Raw genomic sequence first — 18995 nt, 5'->3', positions numbered from 1 at the left:
GTTTTGTTTTCCTTGTACAAATGAACAGTTGCAGTTTTAGGTTTGTACCGATATTCTGTTGTGAAAATATACTTTTGTGTAGGGTATGGTGCCTATTCCTTGCTGATTAATGGTTGGTGTGATATATGGACTGTTAAGTAATTAGTTTTCATCTTTTTGAATACTGGTACCGTTGACCACTAATAAACAAAATATTCTCAAGTGGTGCTGCAGTTTGTGTTTGCTGCTGCAAATGCCTGGAGGCTGCTGCTGCTGTTTCCTTCTTTTTCCTGAAGCCTGAAAGGTCACCGCAGCCCTGAACCTGTATGCAACTGGTTCATTCTAGGGCTCGAGTGGGGACTTGCATGGCATCTGACAAGCTAAAGCCCACAAATGCATCAGTGAGGTCACCTTGAGCTGCACCAGGCCCACCAAGATGCCCGGACTGCAGAATTCTCTACCATCGTCGGGATGCCCGAGGTAAAAGGGGTAATCGATGACACACATGTTGACTTGCACGCAATGGGGCATATGGGAGTGCCCTTCATTAACAGGTAGGGGTTCCACTCCCTGGATGTTCAACTCATGCGCGACCATAGCCTCCGGATCATACGCATGTATGCACACTTCTCAGAGAGCATGCATGACAGCTACATCCTGGGACACTCAGAGATCCATGTCAACTTTGAGGACCACTCCAGGATGATGGGTTGGCTCTTGAGGGTTAAGGGGTACCACTGAGGTACCAAGCTCAAAGGACCGAATGATCAATTCCTGCTCCTGTTTTCTATGTTTCTATCCATCAGCCATGGCTCAGTTGGGAGCATACTTGCCACTTGATCGCAAGGTTCCAAATTAAAATCCTACTCCAGGTTGAGCACAAAAAACATTCCAGTTTGGTACTGAGGTAGCATTGCATTATTGGAGGTGCCATCTGAGGTGAAGTGTTAAATTGAGGCCTCACCGACCTGCTTGAATGGCTATAAAAAGATCCCACGGCACTTGCTTGAAGAGTAAGGGGGTTAACCCTGGTCAATATTTATTCCACAATCAACATCACAAAGTAGATTGTCACATTGCTGTTTGTGGAAGTTTGCGGAGTGCAAATTAGCTGCCTTATTTCCGACATTCTGATAGTGATTGCATTGCGATTTGAGACGTCCAATGGTCATGAAAATTGCGATATAAATGCAAGTCTTTTCTATTCCTTTCTTATATCTAAAATCTCTGATCCCTGGAACTAGTCTGATAAATCTCCTCTGTACCCTCCTTTCAAAATGCAGCGATCAGAAACAGAATCTCCTCTGTCCCCTCCTTTCAAAATGCAGCAATCAGAAACAGAATCTCCTCTGTACCCTCCTTTCAAAATGCAGCGATCAGAAACAGAATCTCCTCTGTACTCTCCTTTCAAAATGCAGTGATCAGAAACAGAAGCAGATAAATCTCCTCTGTACCCTCCTTTCAAAATGTAGCGATCAGAAACAGAAGCAGAAGTGAACTAAAAAAATATTTTCTTGCCTACGGATGATGATTGCAAGCTTTCCCAATAGCTCTCCTCCCACTTGTTTTAGCAACCTGGGATATTTTAAAAATTAATTCCTTTATGGGATATTGGCATTAATCCCTAATTGCCCTTGAACTGAATGGCTTCCAAGGCCATTCCAGAGGGCAGTTAAGAGTCAAGCACATTGCTGTGGGTCACATGTAGGCAGGATCAGGTGAGGGTGACAGATTTCCATCCTGAAAGCACATGAGTGAACCAGATGGGTTTTTACAACAATCAATGTTAGTATAATGGGCACCATTACCGAGACTAGTTTTCAATTACAAAATTTGTTAATTGAACTCAAATTCCACCAGCTACTCTGGTGGGATAGACACATATCCTGAGAGCATTGGCCAAGGCCTCTAGATTACTGCCCAATGATATTATCACTACACCACCATCTTCCTATGCAAGCCATTTGGACCAGGTGACTTATCCACTTCAAGTCTTTACAGTACATCCTGCCCATCAATTTTCACTCCATTGATTTTCTCGCATACCTCCACTTCTGCTGATATTTTGTCAGCATCCTCTCCCTTAATTAGTACCTCGCCTGCCTGGCACAAACGTATATCACTCCAATAAGCCCCTTATTGGTTATTGGGTCTTTTTTATGTTAACTGCCAAGCTAGTCTCATTCTTTTTGGTAGTCTTAGCTTCCAAAGATGTAACTAGTAGAGTTGATCAGGGAGACCCGGTCGATGTGGTTTATTTAGACTTTCAGAAGGCTTTTGACAAGTTTCACAGAGTAGATTACTATTCAAAGGTAAAGTGCATGGGATTGTGGGTAGTGACTGGAGATGGATAGGATAGCTGATTAGCAAAAAGTTGGAATAAAAGAGTCTTTTTCGGATTGGAAGGCAGCGACTCGTGAGGTACTGCAGGGATCTGTGCTAGCACCCCAAGTGTTCACAATATGTGTATTATCTCCAAATTTGTAGATCATACAAAGTTGGATGGGAGGGCGAGCTGTGAGGAGGATGCAGAATTGCTTCAGCACGATTTGGACAGGTTGAGTGAGTCGGCAGATGCATGGCAGGTGCAGTATCATGTGGATAAATGTGAGGTTATCCACTTTGGTAGCAAAAATGGGAAGGCAGGTTATTATTCCAATGGGTGGGGCAGCATGGTGGCGCAGAGGCTAGCGTTGCTGCCTCACGGCGCCGAGATCCCAGGTTTGATCCCGGCTCTGGGCCACTGTCCGTGTGGAGTTTGCACATTCTCCCGTGTTTGCATGGGTTTCGCCCCCACAACCCATATGCAGGGTAGGTGGATTGGCCACGCTAAATTGCCCCTTAATTGGAAGGAATTGGGTACTCCATATTTTTAAAAAAATTATTCCAATAGGTATAAATTGAGGGGGCGTAGATATTCAGCGAGACCTTGGTGTCCTCATGCATCAGTCACTGAAAGTAAGCGCGCAGGTCCAGCAGGCAGTAAAGAAGGAAAATGGTATGTTGACCTTCGTAGCGAGAAGATTTGAGTGAGGTATAGAGGTGTTTCGGGCAGCACGGTGGCCTAGTGGTTAGCACAACCGCCTCACGGCGCTGAGGTCCCAGGTTCGATCCCGGCTCTGGGTCACTGTCCGTGTGGAGTTTGCACGTTCTCCCTGTGTCTGCGTGGGTTTCGCCCCCACAACACAAAAATGTGCAGAGTAGGTGGATTGGCCACGCTAAATTGCCCCTTAATTGGAAAAAATAATTGGCTAATCTAAATTTTAAAAAAAAGGAATAGAGGTGTTTTACTGCAATTGTATAGGGCATTCGTGAGGCCACATCTGGAGTATTGTGTGCAGTTTTGGTGTCCTTATCTGAGAAAGGGTGTTCTTGTTACGGAGGGAATGCAGTCAAGGCAGATTCCTGAGATGGCGGAACTGTCATATGAGAAGATACTAAGTTTGTTAGCGTTATATTCATTGGAGATTAGAGTGAGAGGGGTTCTCATGGAAACTTACACAATTCTAACAGGATTAGACAGAGTTAGAAAGAATGTTCCCGATGGTGGGGTCATAGTTTGAGGACAAGGCGAGGAGAAATCTCTTCATCCAGAGAGTGGTGAATCTGTGGAACTTACTGCCACTGAAAGAAGTTGAGGCCAAAACTTTGTGGAATTTCAAGATGAAATTAGATATAGCTCTTGGGGTTAAAAGGATCAAGGGACATGCGGGGAAGGAGAGATCAGAATATTGAACTTGATGATCAGCCATGATCATAATGAATGGTGGAGCAGGCCGAATGGCCTCCTCCTGCTTCTAGTTTCTATGTATATTTTTCTTATGTTTCCTCTTCACTTGCCCTCAATTTATTGTACTTGGGTCTAGTTTTCACTTGAAGAATTCACCTGACATGAATCAGACACCATCAATTTTGTTTAATCAAATTATCTATCAGTTATCCAAAAAATCCTGACTTCAGTTCCCCCACCTTTTGCCCTTTTTGGAATGTACTAGCTTGTGCCCAAAACGTCTCCTCCTTAAAGATCACCCATCGTTCCATCCAACAGTCTTTGGCCTTCTCCAATCTCATTGAGGTCCAATCTAGGCATTCTAATTTTGATTATTCCTAGCTCTGCCCCATTACTAGTTAATACCTTGTGATATGATGATTATTCTTACCCAAGTAATCCCCCCACAGATACGTGGTCACCCCATTGCAGCACCAGATCCAGCAATGCCTCCTTCCTGTTGGACTGAGAACATATTGTCAAGGAAGATTTCCTGAACATACAATTTTTTTCAGGTGTTGACCATTAGACACCAGCACAGTGCAGCATGGCGGCAGTGGTTAGCACTGCTACCTCACAGGGACCTGGTTCGATTTTGATCTCAGGTGACTGTGTGAAGTTTGCATGTTCTCCCTGTGTCTGCATGGGTTTCCTCCGGGTGTTCCGGTTTCTTCTCATAGTCCAAAGATTAGGTGAACTTGACATGGTAAAAGATTAGTTGGGGTTATTGGGATCGGGCAGGGGATTGGGACTAGATAGGGTGCTCTTTCAGCGTATCGGTGCAAACTCGAAGGGCTGAATGGCCTCCTTCTGCACTGTAGGAATTCTATGACCTCTGCCTTAGACCAGGCATTGGCTAGGAAGCAGGAGGAAGAAAACTACCTGAAGTTATCCTCCCTAACCTAAGCTAACTGTGATGCCCTGCCACCATCCCAGCTGAGATTTAACTAAGGACAAGACTGGCAATGCAAACTGGAAACTGCCTTGGATTTAATTTTTTTCAGGTGTTGACCATTACACATCAGTCAGATTCTACTCGTCATTCACATCAGCCTTGTAGGTGTTATTACCTTAATGTAATCACTTCTATGTTGGGCATTTCTCTTAATATAGAAAGCTGTAGAGTAAACATAGACACAGTTAGGACAGTCAGTAAATTACTTCAAATAATCCATTGCTCAACACTACACAAATCGTTGTGCATTCACAACCAAAGTGATTCAGCAAATAAATCCCGGATGTTACATTTTTTACAGACAGTTGGTTGCTGTAGTTGCCAGGTTTATCCCGCTCTCTCTTTTTGAATAGGGGTGCAATTGTTCTGTCTCTAGTCCTCATGCACCATTTAGGTTTGAACAGTTGTGGCCAGAGCCACCTCCCACTTAGACCAGGTGATTTTAAGATTGATAGAGTTTTGAAAGGTGGATAGAATTTTAAACAGTAAAGGATTATGGTGAGCGGGCGGGTAAGTGGAGCTGAGTCCACAAAAAGATCAGCCATGATCTTATTGAATGGCGGAGCAGGCTTGTGGAGCCAGATGGCCTACTCCTGCTCCTAGTTCTTATTTTTCCACCCGGAGTATTACAAATCTTTTAAGTACCTCCTCTTTCTTTATACTCTCAGCAATTTCTCTACTTTTGTCGCGTTTACTGTGATATTGGCAGAATCCTTTTCTTTAGTGCAGACATATGCAAAGATCTCATTTAGTTTCTGTCTTGTTTATGATATAATAAACTTAATATTTATCAAAAGTCTCATTTACTGTTTTACCTGCCAATCTTTGGTTGAAATTCCTTTCCAATTCCCTGAAATTAGCCCTCTCAATCAAGTATTTTCACATTTGATTGCTCTTCATTTGCTTCCATAATTACACTGAATCTAATGTTGTGATCCTGTTCACAATGTTCAACCATTGAAACCAAGTTCCACTTGCTCTGTTTAATTCCCCAGAACCAGTTTCAGCATGCTTCCTTCTTCATCGGACCTGAAATATACTGATCAAGAAAGTTGTCTCTACACATTTCAGGAATTTCACTCCCTATTTCCCAATTGCACTGTTACCATCCCAGAGTATTAGAATAATTGAAATCCCTCATTATCGCTTTAGCTCTTGCATTTTTTTGGCTGTCTCCTTCCCAGTGCTTGGTGGCCCATAGTATACACCCAGCAACAGAATAGCTCCACTATTGTTCCTTAATTCTAACCAAATAGATTCTTTGAACACTCAAGTCTCTTTCAAGAACTCTCAACATGTTGATCAATGCTGCCATCCAAGTTATATTCCTCTTCTCTTTTCTGAATAATTAATAACGAGGCATATTAAATTCCCAATGATGGTATTGTTTGACTTATTTTTTAAATTTATTATTGATGGCATTGTTTGAGCCAGACTTCTGTTAGCACCACTATATCATAATCTCCCGTGACAATTGTACAGTAATCAACATTATTTACAACACTTTGCACTTACAAACATTTCATCTCATGCCCTTCATGGCTCCTGTTTGATCCCTTCTATTGTTGGACTATTCTTTATTCTAATGCTGTTCATCTCTCCCTGTCCTCGGGTCACTTTTCCTCTCTAATCCTGGTGCTCCCTCTGCTGCTGAACAATTAATTTAAACCTGACTAGCTAATGAAAGTAGGTTTTTCTCCCTAAAGAAGACTCGTGAAGTAGTTTGAGTGTTAATGTCAACCTTACCAAATGGTGACCATTTTTTGCAGGATCACCCTAGCCTCCTCACTAAACCTCATGGACGATCCCTCCACCTATCAGGTTCTGAACATATCCCTTAGCCGCCATATCTAAAACTTTGAAACCATAGCCCATAATCCCACTGCTTCACCGAATCGTTCAACCTAACTTGCACCTCAGAACTCCCAATCCCTGGTGATAGCAGTACAGTTGGCTCTTAACTACTCTCTGAAATGGCCTAACAAGATACTCAGTTGTACAAATTGCTTCAGAAAACACTTCCTTCCAAACAGTTTGTGTACCTGCATGGAATGCAGCCAGTCAGGAAGCTGGTTCACCATTACCTTCAAGGGCAATTTAGGATAGTAACAAATGCTAGTAACTCCTCACATCCTATGAACAAATATTTGAAAAATTCCCAACTGTCACATCCTTAACTTGAGCCTCTAACCAACTTGCACCTTTAAACCATATCCCAGCTCCCTCAAAATCTTTTCACCATAGCCCTCCCCGGTTGTATCGGTCACCTCTAGTATCGTATACCTCCATCCCCTGCCCCCTCTCAGAATCCCTCCACCCAATCGCTCACCGCCTACCCAGCATTGAACACAGACCATATCCTTCCACCCAACTCACACCCTTAAACCATTTGGAAGGACAAAACGGTAGACGTGCGGGGCTGCCTTTTAAACTTGCCCTCCAATTCCCACCACATGCCATTTCCGCTAGATTGGGAAATGTAGCAGCCCCCAGCAGGATGCCCATTCAAAATCACTCCAGGTTTGCTATTTAAATGCCTGCTCCAAATTTAAGTTTCCTTTTCATTGCTGTTTTCCTGAAGCTGGAAGCTGCAGGTAACACAGCAGCTTAGGCCGGTGATTTGCTAGCCTCACCATGGTGGGACCTGCCATGGGGGATGCATCAGTCCAACCAAATGTCTATGACTAATTTGTGAAATTGTGAAATTTGCTGGCTTTTTTGATTGAAAGTTTTATGGCCTTTCACTGCCTGTCCTTGAGTGACAGCTTAATGAGAATATAAGAGGGCCTTTTTATCCCCAAAGACAATGTTGAATACTTGATCGAAATTACATTGAACATTTAAAGTACTTGCCAAAATTGCTTTGAACATTTTAAAAATAAATTTAGAGTACCCAATTCTTTTTTTCTTCCAATTAAGGGGCAATTCAGCGTGGCCAATCCACCTACCCTGTACATCTTTGGGTTGTGGCGGTGAAACCCACGCAGACACGGGGAGAATGTGCAAACTCCACACAGACAGTGACCAGGAGCCAGGATCGAACCCGGGTTCTTAGCACCGTGAGGCAGCAGTGCTAACCAGTGTGCTGCCATGCATTGAACATTTGAAGTACTTGCCAGAATTATTACATGGCTCATGAGTTCTGCATCTAATGGATACTGGTTAAGTGGCCATTGAGAATGCACGAGGTGCATGAAGGATCATTTGCGATGTGAGGGACTACAGGGTCCAGCAACCATGTATTGAAGTGGATTAATGTGCCAATAAATGAAGGCGAGTCTTCTAAGCTCCTGGCCCAATCATCTGTCACTTGTGTTGCCACCTTTGGTCTGCCTTTCAAGCCAGTGACCTCAACTAAACCCTGTGCCCACCTCCCAGAGACCAAAATACCAGGTGAATGGGCTGACTATTAGAAGTTGGAATTGCAACTTTGGAAATAGCCTTACTCGCTGTTCCTGAACATAGACTAGTCCAGCCCCATATTGGTCCTTTAAAGGATGAGAACGGAGATTTAATAATGGGAGATGAGGAAATAGCTGAGGAACTGAATAGGTTTTTTGGGTCGCTCTACACAGTGGAAGACACAAATAACAGTGACAGATGGAAATGAGGCTATGACAGGTGAGGATCTTGAGATGATTGTTATCACTAAGGAGGTAGTGATGGGCAAGCTAAGGGTAGACAATTCTCCTGGCCCTGATGGAATGCATCCTAGAGTGCTAAAAGAGTTGTCTAGGGAAATTACAAATGCTCTAGTGATAATTCACCAAAATTCACTAGACTCTGGGGTGGTCCCGGCAGATTGGAGATTAGCAAACGTAACACCACTGTTTAAAAAAGGAGGGAGGCAGAAAGCAGGTAATTATAGGCTAGCGAGCTTAACTTCGGTAGTAGGGAAGATGCTGGAATCTATCATCAAGGAAGAAATAGCGAGGCATCTGGATAGAAATTGTCCCATTGGGCAGGCGCAGCATGGGTTCATAAAGGGCAGGTCGTGCCTAACTAATTTAGTGGAATTTTTTGAGGACATTACCAGTGCGGTAGACAATGGGGAGCCAATGGACATGGTATATCTGGATTTCCAGAAAGCTTTGACAAAGTGCAACACAAAAGGTTGCTGCACAAGATAAAGATACATAGCATTAAGGGTAAAGTAGTAGCATAGATAGAGGATTGGTTAATTAATAGAAAGCAAAGAGTGGGGATTAATGGGTGTTTCTCTGGTTGGCAATCAGTAGCTTGTGGTGTCCCTCAGGGATCAGTGTTGGGCCCACAATTGTTCACAATTTACATAGATGATTTGGAGTTGGGGACCAAGGGCAATGTGTCCAAGTTTGCAGATGACACTAAGATGAGTGGTAAAGCGAAAAGTGCAGAGGATACTGGAAGTCTGCAGAGGTATTTGGATAGTTTAAGTGGTTAGGGTCTGGCAGATGGAATACAATGTTGACAATTGTGAGGTTATCCATTTTGGTAGGAATAACAGCAGAAGGGATTATTATTTAAATGATAAAATATTAAAACATGCTGCTGTGCAGAGACACCTGGGTGCAAATGTTTTTAATATAGAGATAGATAGTTTTTTTGAAGAATAAAGGGATTAAGGGTTATGGTGTTCGGGCCGGAAAGTGGAGCGGAGTCCATAAAAGATCAGCCATGATCTCATTGAATGGCGGAGCAGGCTCGAGGGGCCAGATGGTCTACTCCTGCTCCTAGTTCTTATGTTTTGTTCTTATATTGCAGTTCACAACCTCATATTGCCATTCACAAATATCACTTCAGACCATGACCACCTCAACAAAGTCCTCTGCTCCAACTCCTCACCATAGCTTTCTAAATTTCCAATATCGTACCAAATCTCACAGGATCTAACCACCTTCTCCCCACATCTATGTAGCCTTCACCTTTTCACCATATCCCTTTACCCAACCACACCCTTGAGCAATAGATCCAATCACAACCGTCAACTTTAAACCATGACCATTAAGCCCCTTACTGTCTCTCTACCCTGCCATATCACCATATCCCTCCAGCCCAGCACATTCCTCCACCCCAATGTCTCACCAAAATCCTGTACCACAACTATTAAACTTCTTCTTGCATTGCACCACCTCCTTCTGCTTCACCTACTAAACATTGATAATCTCACCTCTCTCTGGCATGGTTTATAATTGATTAGCATTATTTTTTTTTGTGAGCTTTAAAAGACAACCTTTAAGTGAGTGTTCACAAATTACTTCAAAGAGTTGTTCTGCTTTCATAAAGAGCATGATATGCATATCTTGATATGCCCACTTCTGCTTTTTGTTTTCATTTTCCCTAGAAAAGAACTCTCTTAAATTCCTTCCTGGGTTTAGATAAAAGGATGGCCATCCAAGATTGTAATTGCTTTTTAGGTAATGATTCATTTCCAGTAATTTATTTTTTAAAATTGTATATTAAACATCACACTGCACAGATCAAGGTAAATAACAAGGGATAGAGAGAAAAGATACTTACATCTTTCAGATTACTCCCCCTGTAACAGAAAACAAATTTTACCTTCCATTGATGCATTTATAGACAGAATTTGTACAGAAACTATTAGGACATGATCACTAAACTAGTCAAATTTACATATCTCTGTATCGCCAGCAAATTTGACAAAAATATACACGGTCCTATCATCCAAGATTGTAAATAAGTGATGCCCCATTCGCTGTCCCCAGCACTGATCCATGTGGCAACATTCTAGTTACAGTTTGCCAACCTGGAAATGTTCCATTTATCAGGGTCATCTGTATCTGGTTATATAGCCAGTCCTCTAACCAAGCTAATATATTACCCAAACACCAGGAGCTTTTAGTTTAGCTCTTATGTCACAACCTTTAAGCAGCACCTTAGTGAATGTCATTTGGAAGTCTGAATACACTACACCTGCAGGTTCCCCTTTATCCACCCAGTTTGTTACTTTATCAAATAACTTGAATAAATTTGATTTGTCAGACATGATTTCCCATTTACAAAACCATTTAGACTCTGCATGAATGTATTATGATTTTATAAATGCCCTGGTGATACTTCCTTTATAAATGGATTCCAGCCTTTTCAGAATGGCTGATATTAGGCTTTGTCTTCCTCCTTTCTTGAATTTCTGCGGTTTGCCATTCCACTGGGACCTTACCAGAATCTACATAAATGTGGAAGATTACAATCAATGCATCCACTATCTCTGCAGCCATTTCCTTAAAAACACTAGGATGCAGATAGAGGGCATGTCAGCCGTTAGTCTCATTCGTTTTCCCAGTACTTTTCTCCACTGACAGTGATGTTTCAAGTTCCTCTCTCCCTTTAGCCCCTCAACTTTCTGCTTCATCATTTTATGCCTTCTACTGCAAAGATACAAAATACTTGAAAACCTCTGCCATTTCCTCGTTTCTCATTATTAACTCTCCAGTATCATCCTCTAAGGCAGTGCATCTCAAACTATCTGATGTGGCGGACCGGCAGTTTTTTTTTCAATGTGCCAGGGACCGGTGAGCGAAACAAGCCAATCCAGGATTACTGTCTCTTTCTTTTCTGGAAACACTCCACGTACCGGCAGACGATGGCTCGCGTACCGGCACCGGTATGCGTACCACACTTTGAGAAGCACTGCTCTAGTCTAAGGGACCAATGCCCACTTTTTAAATACATCTGGAAGTTCTAACTGTCTGATTTTCTATTTCTTACAAGTTTACTCTCATATTTTCATTTATTTTTCCCAATTCATCCTTTGCAGGTTTTAACATTTTCCCAATCGTCTGGCCTACCACTAATATTTGCAGCATTATACGCCTCTACTTTGAATTTTATGCCATGATTAACTTATTTGGTTAGCGTTAAGTTAGGCAGTGCATCCTTTTATTAGTCTTTCTTTCTCAATGGAATACATCTTTGTTGCGAGTCATGAAATATCTCCTTATTGGGCAGCACGGTAGCACAGTGGTTAGCACTATTGCTTCACAGTTCCAGGTTCGATTCCCAGCTTGGGTCTTTGTGGAGTCTGCACGTTCTCCCAGTGTCTGCATGGGTTTCCTTCAGGTACTCCGGTTTCCTCCCATACGTCCCGAAAGGCAAGCTGTTAGATAATTTGGATTGCTGGAAGTATGGTTACAGCACAGCAAAGACACTAGGCCATCTGGGACCTTGACAGACGAGGGGCCCAACAGTCTATCTGTAGAGGAGCAAGTTTAACTGATGAAACAGTTATCTGCGAATAATATATGCTTTTATTAATGTGCAGACAACCCAGCCACTTGAGGGGAGGAAGGGATACCTAGAAATTGCAAACCACAAATTACTAGACAATCTGTTGTTAGCCTCATTAAGGCATTCCACCCTTAATCTCCATAAATTTCACAAAATTGCTGTATTTGCACATTAATTGTCGATTAAGCTTGAGACATAAAGCAATGATCAGATAATGTGTGATAATGGTTAATGACTGCCAATAAATCTCCCACTGGACTACTAATCCAGAGACCCAGAGTAATGCTCTGGGGACATGGTTCGAACCCCACCATGGCAGACTGCGGAATTCATATTCAATAAATCTGGAATTAAAAGTCTAATGATGACCATGAAATCATTGTCGATTGTCATAAAAACCCATCTTGTTCACTAATGTCCTTTAGGAAAGGAAATCTGTCATCCTTACCTGGTCTGGCCTACATGTGACTCCAGACCCACAGCAATGTGGCTGACACTTAAATGCCCTTAGGGATGGGCAATAAATATTAGCCCAGCCAGCGACACCCACATCCCATAAATGAATAAAGAAAAAAAAATTCAGGTGCCACTGGTTAGCGCTGCTGTCTCACAGTGCCAGGGACCTGGGTTAGATTCTGACCTCAGTGATCTGTCTGTGCTGAGTCTGCACGTTCTCCCAGTGTCTGCATGGGTTTCCTCCGGGTGCTCCAGTTTCCTCCCACAGTCCAAAGATGTGCAGGTTAGGTGGATTGGTCATGATAAATTGCCCCAAATGTCCAAAAGGATGGGTGGGATTACAGGGATTGGGCGGGGGGAGCGGACTGAGATAGGGTGCTCCTTCAGAGGATTGGTGCAGACTCGATGGGCCAAATGGCCTCCTTCTGCAACGTAAGGATTCTATTCTATAAAAAGTCATTAGCACCTTTTCCCCTTATTTTTTTCTCTCTCCCAATCCAAACTTTCTTTTCCCTTCTTTTTGTACCTGATTGGGCATTGAACCCACTACTCTGAATCACCTTTCATTTCAGTACTTTTGTAAGAAATGAGCTGTTGATTTTTTTGTTTAAACTTATTTTCATTTCTCAAATTCTGCCTACTAATTGAGTTTCCGTTTGAAGGCCACAAATATCAGTTTCACTTTTATTAAAATGGTCATTGGGAATGAAAAGGTCACAGTGACTTGTACTGATAAGCATTTTGCTGCAAGTTTTCTTTGTCCCAGCCTCATGGTCCTTTCATAGTCCTCTGCAGAATTAACTCCTCAAAGGACACAGCTGCCTAAGGCAAGTGACATCTTTTCATTCTCCAGAATTCTGAAGTTGAATAAATTGCAAATGACATGTCAAGATAAAATCATAAATTTATGGGATTTATGTTAAAGTGGAGTTATAACAGCAATTGGACGTGGTAATGTGGAACCCTATGGGTTCTCATATAAAATGGAGGGCTAGATTTAAAAGGTGGATGGTTAGATATCAATCTTTAGAAATTCACAAGATCTGATCGGACATTAACCCATCAATTTGGAAATCTGTAATGGGTGAATTAACCAGCAGTGAGTGTATTGTAGGGCATGACAGCTGTAGTTATGGGTAATGATTATGTGCTTAATTCCTATGAGAGCAAAGGAATGCCTTTGAACCCCATTATCTTTTGGATAACTGTGGTAGAGCAACCCCTTTAAGGGAGTGGGCTTTGCAGCCCATGTGACTGGTCCAGGGCCAATCACCCGGAAGTGTGCAAAACACGGCCAATAATGCGTCTGCGTGGGGCCAGAAACCCAGAGCCATTTTAAAAAATCTGTTCATGCGATGTGCTGGGCCAGCATTTATTGTCAATCTCGGAGGGCATTGGAGAATCAACCACATTGTTGTGGATCTGGAGTCACATGTAGGCCAGTCCAGGTAAGGATGACCAATTTCCTACCCTAAAGGACATTAGTGAACCAGATGGGTTTTTACGACAATCGACAATGGTGTCATGGTCATCAATAGACTTTTAATTCCAGATATTTATTGAATTCAAATTTCACCATCTGCCAAGGTGGGATTCAAGCCCAGGTCCAGAGAGCATGACTCTGAGCCTCCGGATTTCAGGTCCCGTGACAATACCACTGCTTCCCCAGCGTGTTAACACCTATATATAGCTGCTATGTGCCTGTATCATACTAGCCTTTTGTCCTTTTACAATAAACCCCTTCGGTTTACATTGGAAACTACCTGTGCCTCTGTCTTTAGCCACCACATTGGCAATGATAAAAGGTTTGATCACAGCCAATAGTACTGCGTATTCGAGGGGGGAGGTAGAGGCACCCAAGAAGGGAAAAGTCCCAGAAAAATTCGAAGAGCAAGCGAGAGTCATCCATGCAAGGCTAAAAAGGAGTTAAAATACCTATCATAGGTAAATTGGAACTTAATACTTCTGACAGTTGGTGCGCCTCAAACCTATAACCTAGTAAGAAATCTGACGTCCTCCAAGAGCTTCAACCAGCTAATCAAGCTGGTTAAGAAACACTTTCCAGGGTTTCAATCATCCTCTACAGTGATATAAATTAAATCCAGGGATCAGGGACCTGAAGGTCCATATCAACATTCATATCCAGGCTTTGCCAGTTCACTGAGCACTGCAAGATCAGGACCATGCTTGGCAACATGTTTGGTTTGTGGGATCCAGAATCTCAATGTTCAAAAGAAGCTCCTGGATGAGACCACGGTCACGCTTGAGAAGGCCATTGAGTTCGCTCAGATGATGGAGTGCCTTGAAAATATGGAAGCGAACTCCAAAAGGTGGCTGAAGGGGTAGTTAATTAAGTATGGGGCAATATGGCCATGAGGTGTGCAACAGGATCAACAGGTACAGCAGAGAACAAGACAAGATCCTCAGGAGAAGACTGAAGTCAAAGAATTGGGAACAGATAGGGTCATCAACCCAAAGTTGCTATCGCTGCGGAGGGGACCAAAGGAATTGCCACCGAGTCCTTGTCGACTATGCAGGCTCATTTTTGGACAGGATGTTTAGTCCTAGTGGATGCCACTCTAAGTGGTTATCAGGACAGGAGATGGACACTACTACCGTGACAGCAACTGTCAACGACACCTATGCCGCTTGTTCGCAATACCTGGACTGCCAGAATCCATTGGTTCTGACAATGGCACCCCTTTCACAGGAGATGTAAAAAATGCCATGTGGAAACAGTCTGACTGACCGATGTGACAGCGGCTTTCCAGTTTCATGCCATCTTACAACACAACTCCCCACTCAACTATAGAGGGGTAACATCGACTGAGTTATTTTTGGGTTGCTGTCTCTGGACCTGTCTGGATTTGGTGTTTCTGAACTTGGCAGGGAGGGACTTAGTGAGTGTTAGATCAGCCATGGTCTTATTAAATGGCAAAGCAGGCTTAAAAGGCTGAATGGCCTACTCCTGTTCCTATTTCTTATGGTCTCATGGGTCCCATTGTTCATTTTCTGGGGTACATCTGTTCTCCGACTATCTGGTGAGCAAAACATTTGGGCCAACATGTCTGTCTTCAAGGACAAGATACAAAAAATCCTCCCAGAAATAGCAGAGAACCAAGTGACTTGTAGGAATCAGTACTAGGACTCCAGCTATTTACAATATATATCAATGATTTAGATGAGGGAACTAAAGGTGATATCTCCAAATTTAAAGATGGCAAAGCTGGGTGGGAGGGTGAGCTGTGACGTGGATGCAGAGATGCTTCACTGTGATTTGGACAATCTGAGTGAGTGGGCAATTGCATGGCAGATGCAGTAAAATGTGGATAAATGGGAGGTTATCCACTTTGGTACAAAAACAGGAAGGAAGATTATTATCTGAATGGCCATAAATTAAGAGGGGGAAATGTGCAAATGAGACCTGTGTGTCCTTGTACACCAGTCACCCAAGGGAAGCATGCAGGTGCAGTAAAGAATGCAAATGGTATGTTGGCCTTCATAGCGAGAGGAATTGAATACAGGAGCAGAGAAGTCTTGCTGCGATTATACAGGGCCATGGTGAGGGCACACCTAGAATATTGTGTGCAGTTTTGGTCTCCTTATCTGAGGAAGAATAGTCTTGTTCTCGAGGGAGTGCTGCAAAGGTTTACCAGACTGATTCCTGGGATGGCAAGACTGACGTACGAGGAGAGATTCAGTCGGTTAGGATTATATATGCTGGAACTGAGAGGAATGAGGGGCGGGGCGGGGGGGGGGGGGGTAGAAAGAGAATCTCACAAGAACCAATAAAATTCTAACAGGACTAGACAGGGTAGATAGAGGAAGGATGTTCCTGATGCAGAATGGATATCCCCGGTAATGGGGGTGTCCAGAATCAGGAGTCGTAGTCTAAGGTTATGGGATAAACTTTTTAAGACTGAGGTGAAGAGAAGTTTGTTCATCCAGAGTGGTGAGCCTTTGGAATTCGCTACCACAGAAAGCAGTTGAGGCCAAAATATTGTATGTTTTGAAGAAGAAGTTGGATATTGCACTTGGGGCTAAAAGGATCAAAGGATATTGGGGGGGGGGGGGGGGGGGGGGAGAGCGGGAACAGGTTACTTAGTTGAATGATCAGCCATGATCATATTGAATGGTGGAGCAGGCTCAAAAGGCCTAATGGCCTCCTCTTATTTTCTATGTTTCTATGATACAGAAATGTCATGGTGAACAGAGGCCAGACAGTTGGAATTTGGAAACTGAATTGAGATAGAGCTTTTTTTCTTGGGGTGACACAGAAGGAAATAGAGTTGGGTGCCAGGGACAGAGGATGAGGGTGAAGAGTGATACAAGGAAGTGGAAGTGGAACTGCAACCCCACCCTAAGGGGCAATTTATCATGATCAATCCACCTAACCTGCACATCTTTGGACTGTGAGAGGAAACTGGAGCACCCGGAGGAAACCTACGCAGACGGAGGGAGAAAGTGCAAACTCCACACAGTTTCCGAGGTTGGAACCGAACCTGGTCCCTGGCGCTTTGAGGCAGCAGTGCTAACCACTGTGTCACCATGTTGGCCCATGGAGTCTGAAAAGTCGCTTTGTGTAGAGATTGAGAGCAGAAAACAGTGATGATAGCACGGGTGAAAAAACTTCTATTACTGGAGTGCGCAATAGCAAGCAAGGATTTTAAATTAAAGTCAAGGGGTGAAACAAGGTGAAATTATCAAAGGAGAAAAAAATTAAACAACTGTTATTGGCCACAGAACACTAAACTGGGCTCACAATGTTTACTGGTCAGCATTACACTAGTGACTCTGAATTGGGGGGGGGGGGGGGGGGCGGGTTGTAGGGCAGGAGTCACAGGCTATAGTCATTACACCAAAGGTCAAAAATCATAGAATTCCTAGTGCAGAAGGAGGCCATTCGGCCCATCGAGTCTGCACCAACCCTCCGAAAGAACATCTTAACTAGGCCCAATCCCCCACCATATCCCAGTAACCCCACCTAACCTTCTTTGGACACTAAGGGGCAATTTAGCATGGGCAATTCACCTGGCCTACAAATCTTTGGACTGTGGGAGGAAACCCACGCAGACACGGGAGAAAGTGCAAACTCCACACAGTCACCCGAGGCCAAAATTGAACCCAGGTCCCTGGCACGGTGAGGCAGTAATGCTAACTACTGTGCCACCATGTCACCCTCTAGTCCTTGCCATCTGGTCAACCCAGTCCAGGTAGGGCAATCCAGTCAGTACCATTTTCCTGCTCAATCCCCATAGGGCTGCAGGTTTATGTCCCTCAATTTCACGGTCTATCATTCCCCAGTCTGAAAAATTGCTATTTACCACGATTTGCTGTTTTCTGCCCTTTAGGCAAAACATTTTATCCAAGTTGACACAGCCTAATTCATAATGAAAAATGAAAATCGCTTATTGTCATGAGTAGGCTTCAATTAAGTTAGTGTGAAATGCCCCTAGTCGCCACATTCCTGCACCTGTCCGGGGAGGCTGGTACAGGAATCAAACTGTGCTGCTGGCCTTGCTTGGTCTGCTTTAAAAGCCAGCGATTTAGCCCAGTGAGCTAAACCAGCCCCTGTTACCAGCTACCATGTTACCAAATATAACTTTTTATTTTGTAAAATCCATATAGATAATGCCACCATTTTATTACCTTCACCAACCTTCTCTGCTACAATTATATTAGTCAAACAGGATCTGTTACCGAATCAAAAAATACACATTCTCACTAGGTTATAGAGTTTACGAGCAGGCATTAAACAAGTTATGACCATATTACAATAGTGATACTAGTTTCAATGATCAGACTACAGTAATTGTTGGCTAGTTTGCCAGGATTAGAAGAGCTGCAGTTGGATTCCGTTAGCAACTAGTTCCAACAGTCGGGGTTAACACCTGGTTCCAGCAGTTACTGTCTGGAGTTGCAATCGGGCTCCAGGTTACACTGAAGACCAGCTGGGGCTACACTAGTCAGGACCAGTTATTGGCCCATTACATTGGCTACCGACCCTCTATCACTGCCATGCTAGAGTCGGAGAGCCGCTGCCTCAGCACCGGTCAGAGGCGGCAGGAAAGACCGAGGCCGTGCGGTCCACACTCACCAACAGTTGAGCTTCTTGACAGTGTCCAAATCGGAAGCCTTGGCCCTCGACAGGACCACCTTCTTCGTCAGGAACATGGCGAGCAATGTTGCGCAATCGCCCGGCCAAGCGTTCCCATCGCAACCGGGCCGCGCACACGTAAAGGGGCAGGGACTGTGCTAATCCTTAAAGGGAAAGCTGAGGCCGTGCCTAACCCTTAAAGGGACAGGGACTGTGCTAATCCTTAAAGGGAAAGCTGAGGCCGTGCCTAACCCTTAAAGGGGCAGGGACTGTGCTAATCCTTAAAGGGAAAGCTGAGGCCGTGCCTAACCCTTAAAGGGGCAGGGACTGTGCTAATCCTCAAAAGGGAAAGCTGGGACTGTGCCTAACCCTTAAAGGGGCAGGGACTGTGCTAATCCTTAAAGGGAAAGCTGGGGCCGTGCCTAACCCTTAAAGGGGCAGGGGCTGTGCTAATCCTTAAAGGGAAAGCTGGGGCCGTGCCAACACTTAAAGGGGCGGGGACTGTGCTA

At 43.7% G+C, this 18995-nt stretch overlaps 1 protein-coding gene across 3 annotated transcripts in view; it reads right to left on the bottom strand.

Annotated features, from left to right (window-relative positions):
- Nucleotides 1-18692, bottom strand: part of cfap410 (cilia and flagella associated protein 410) — a 34264-nt gene extending 15572 nt beyond the window's left edge. The window contains exons 1-3 of one of the 3 annotated variants that reach the window (XM_038786293.1): nucleotides 18487-18692; nucleotides 10203-10221; nucleotides 4819-4865 (exon numbers count right to left, since the gene is read on the bottom strand). In XM_038786293.1, the coding sequence (XP_038642221.1) occupies nucleotides 4819-4865; nucleotides 10203-10221; nucleotides 18487-18563 (143 nt within the window). In that variant the 5' untranslated portion in view covers nucleotides 18564-18692. The remainder of the gene's footprint in view (nucleotides 1-4818; nucleotides 4866-10202; nucleotides 10222-18486) is intronic. The other 2 variants (XM_038786308.1, XM_038786300.1) reach the window with 2 other exon arrangements.
- Nucleotides 18693-18995: the final 303 nt, after the last annotated feature.

Source organism: Scyliorhinus canicula, chromosome 2 (genome assembly GCF_902713615.1).
Source record: "Scyliorhinus canicula chromosome 2, sScyCan1.1, whole genome shotgun sequence".
Lineage (NCBI taxonomy): Eukaryota > Metazoa > Chordata > Chondrichthyes > Carcharhiniformes > Scyliorhinidae > Scyliorhinus > Scyliorhinus canicula.
This window is presented reverse-complemented; position numbering and strand designations above follow the sequence as displayed.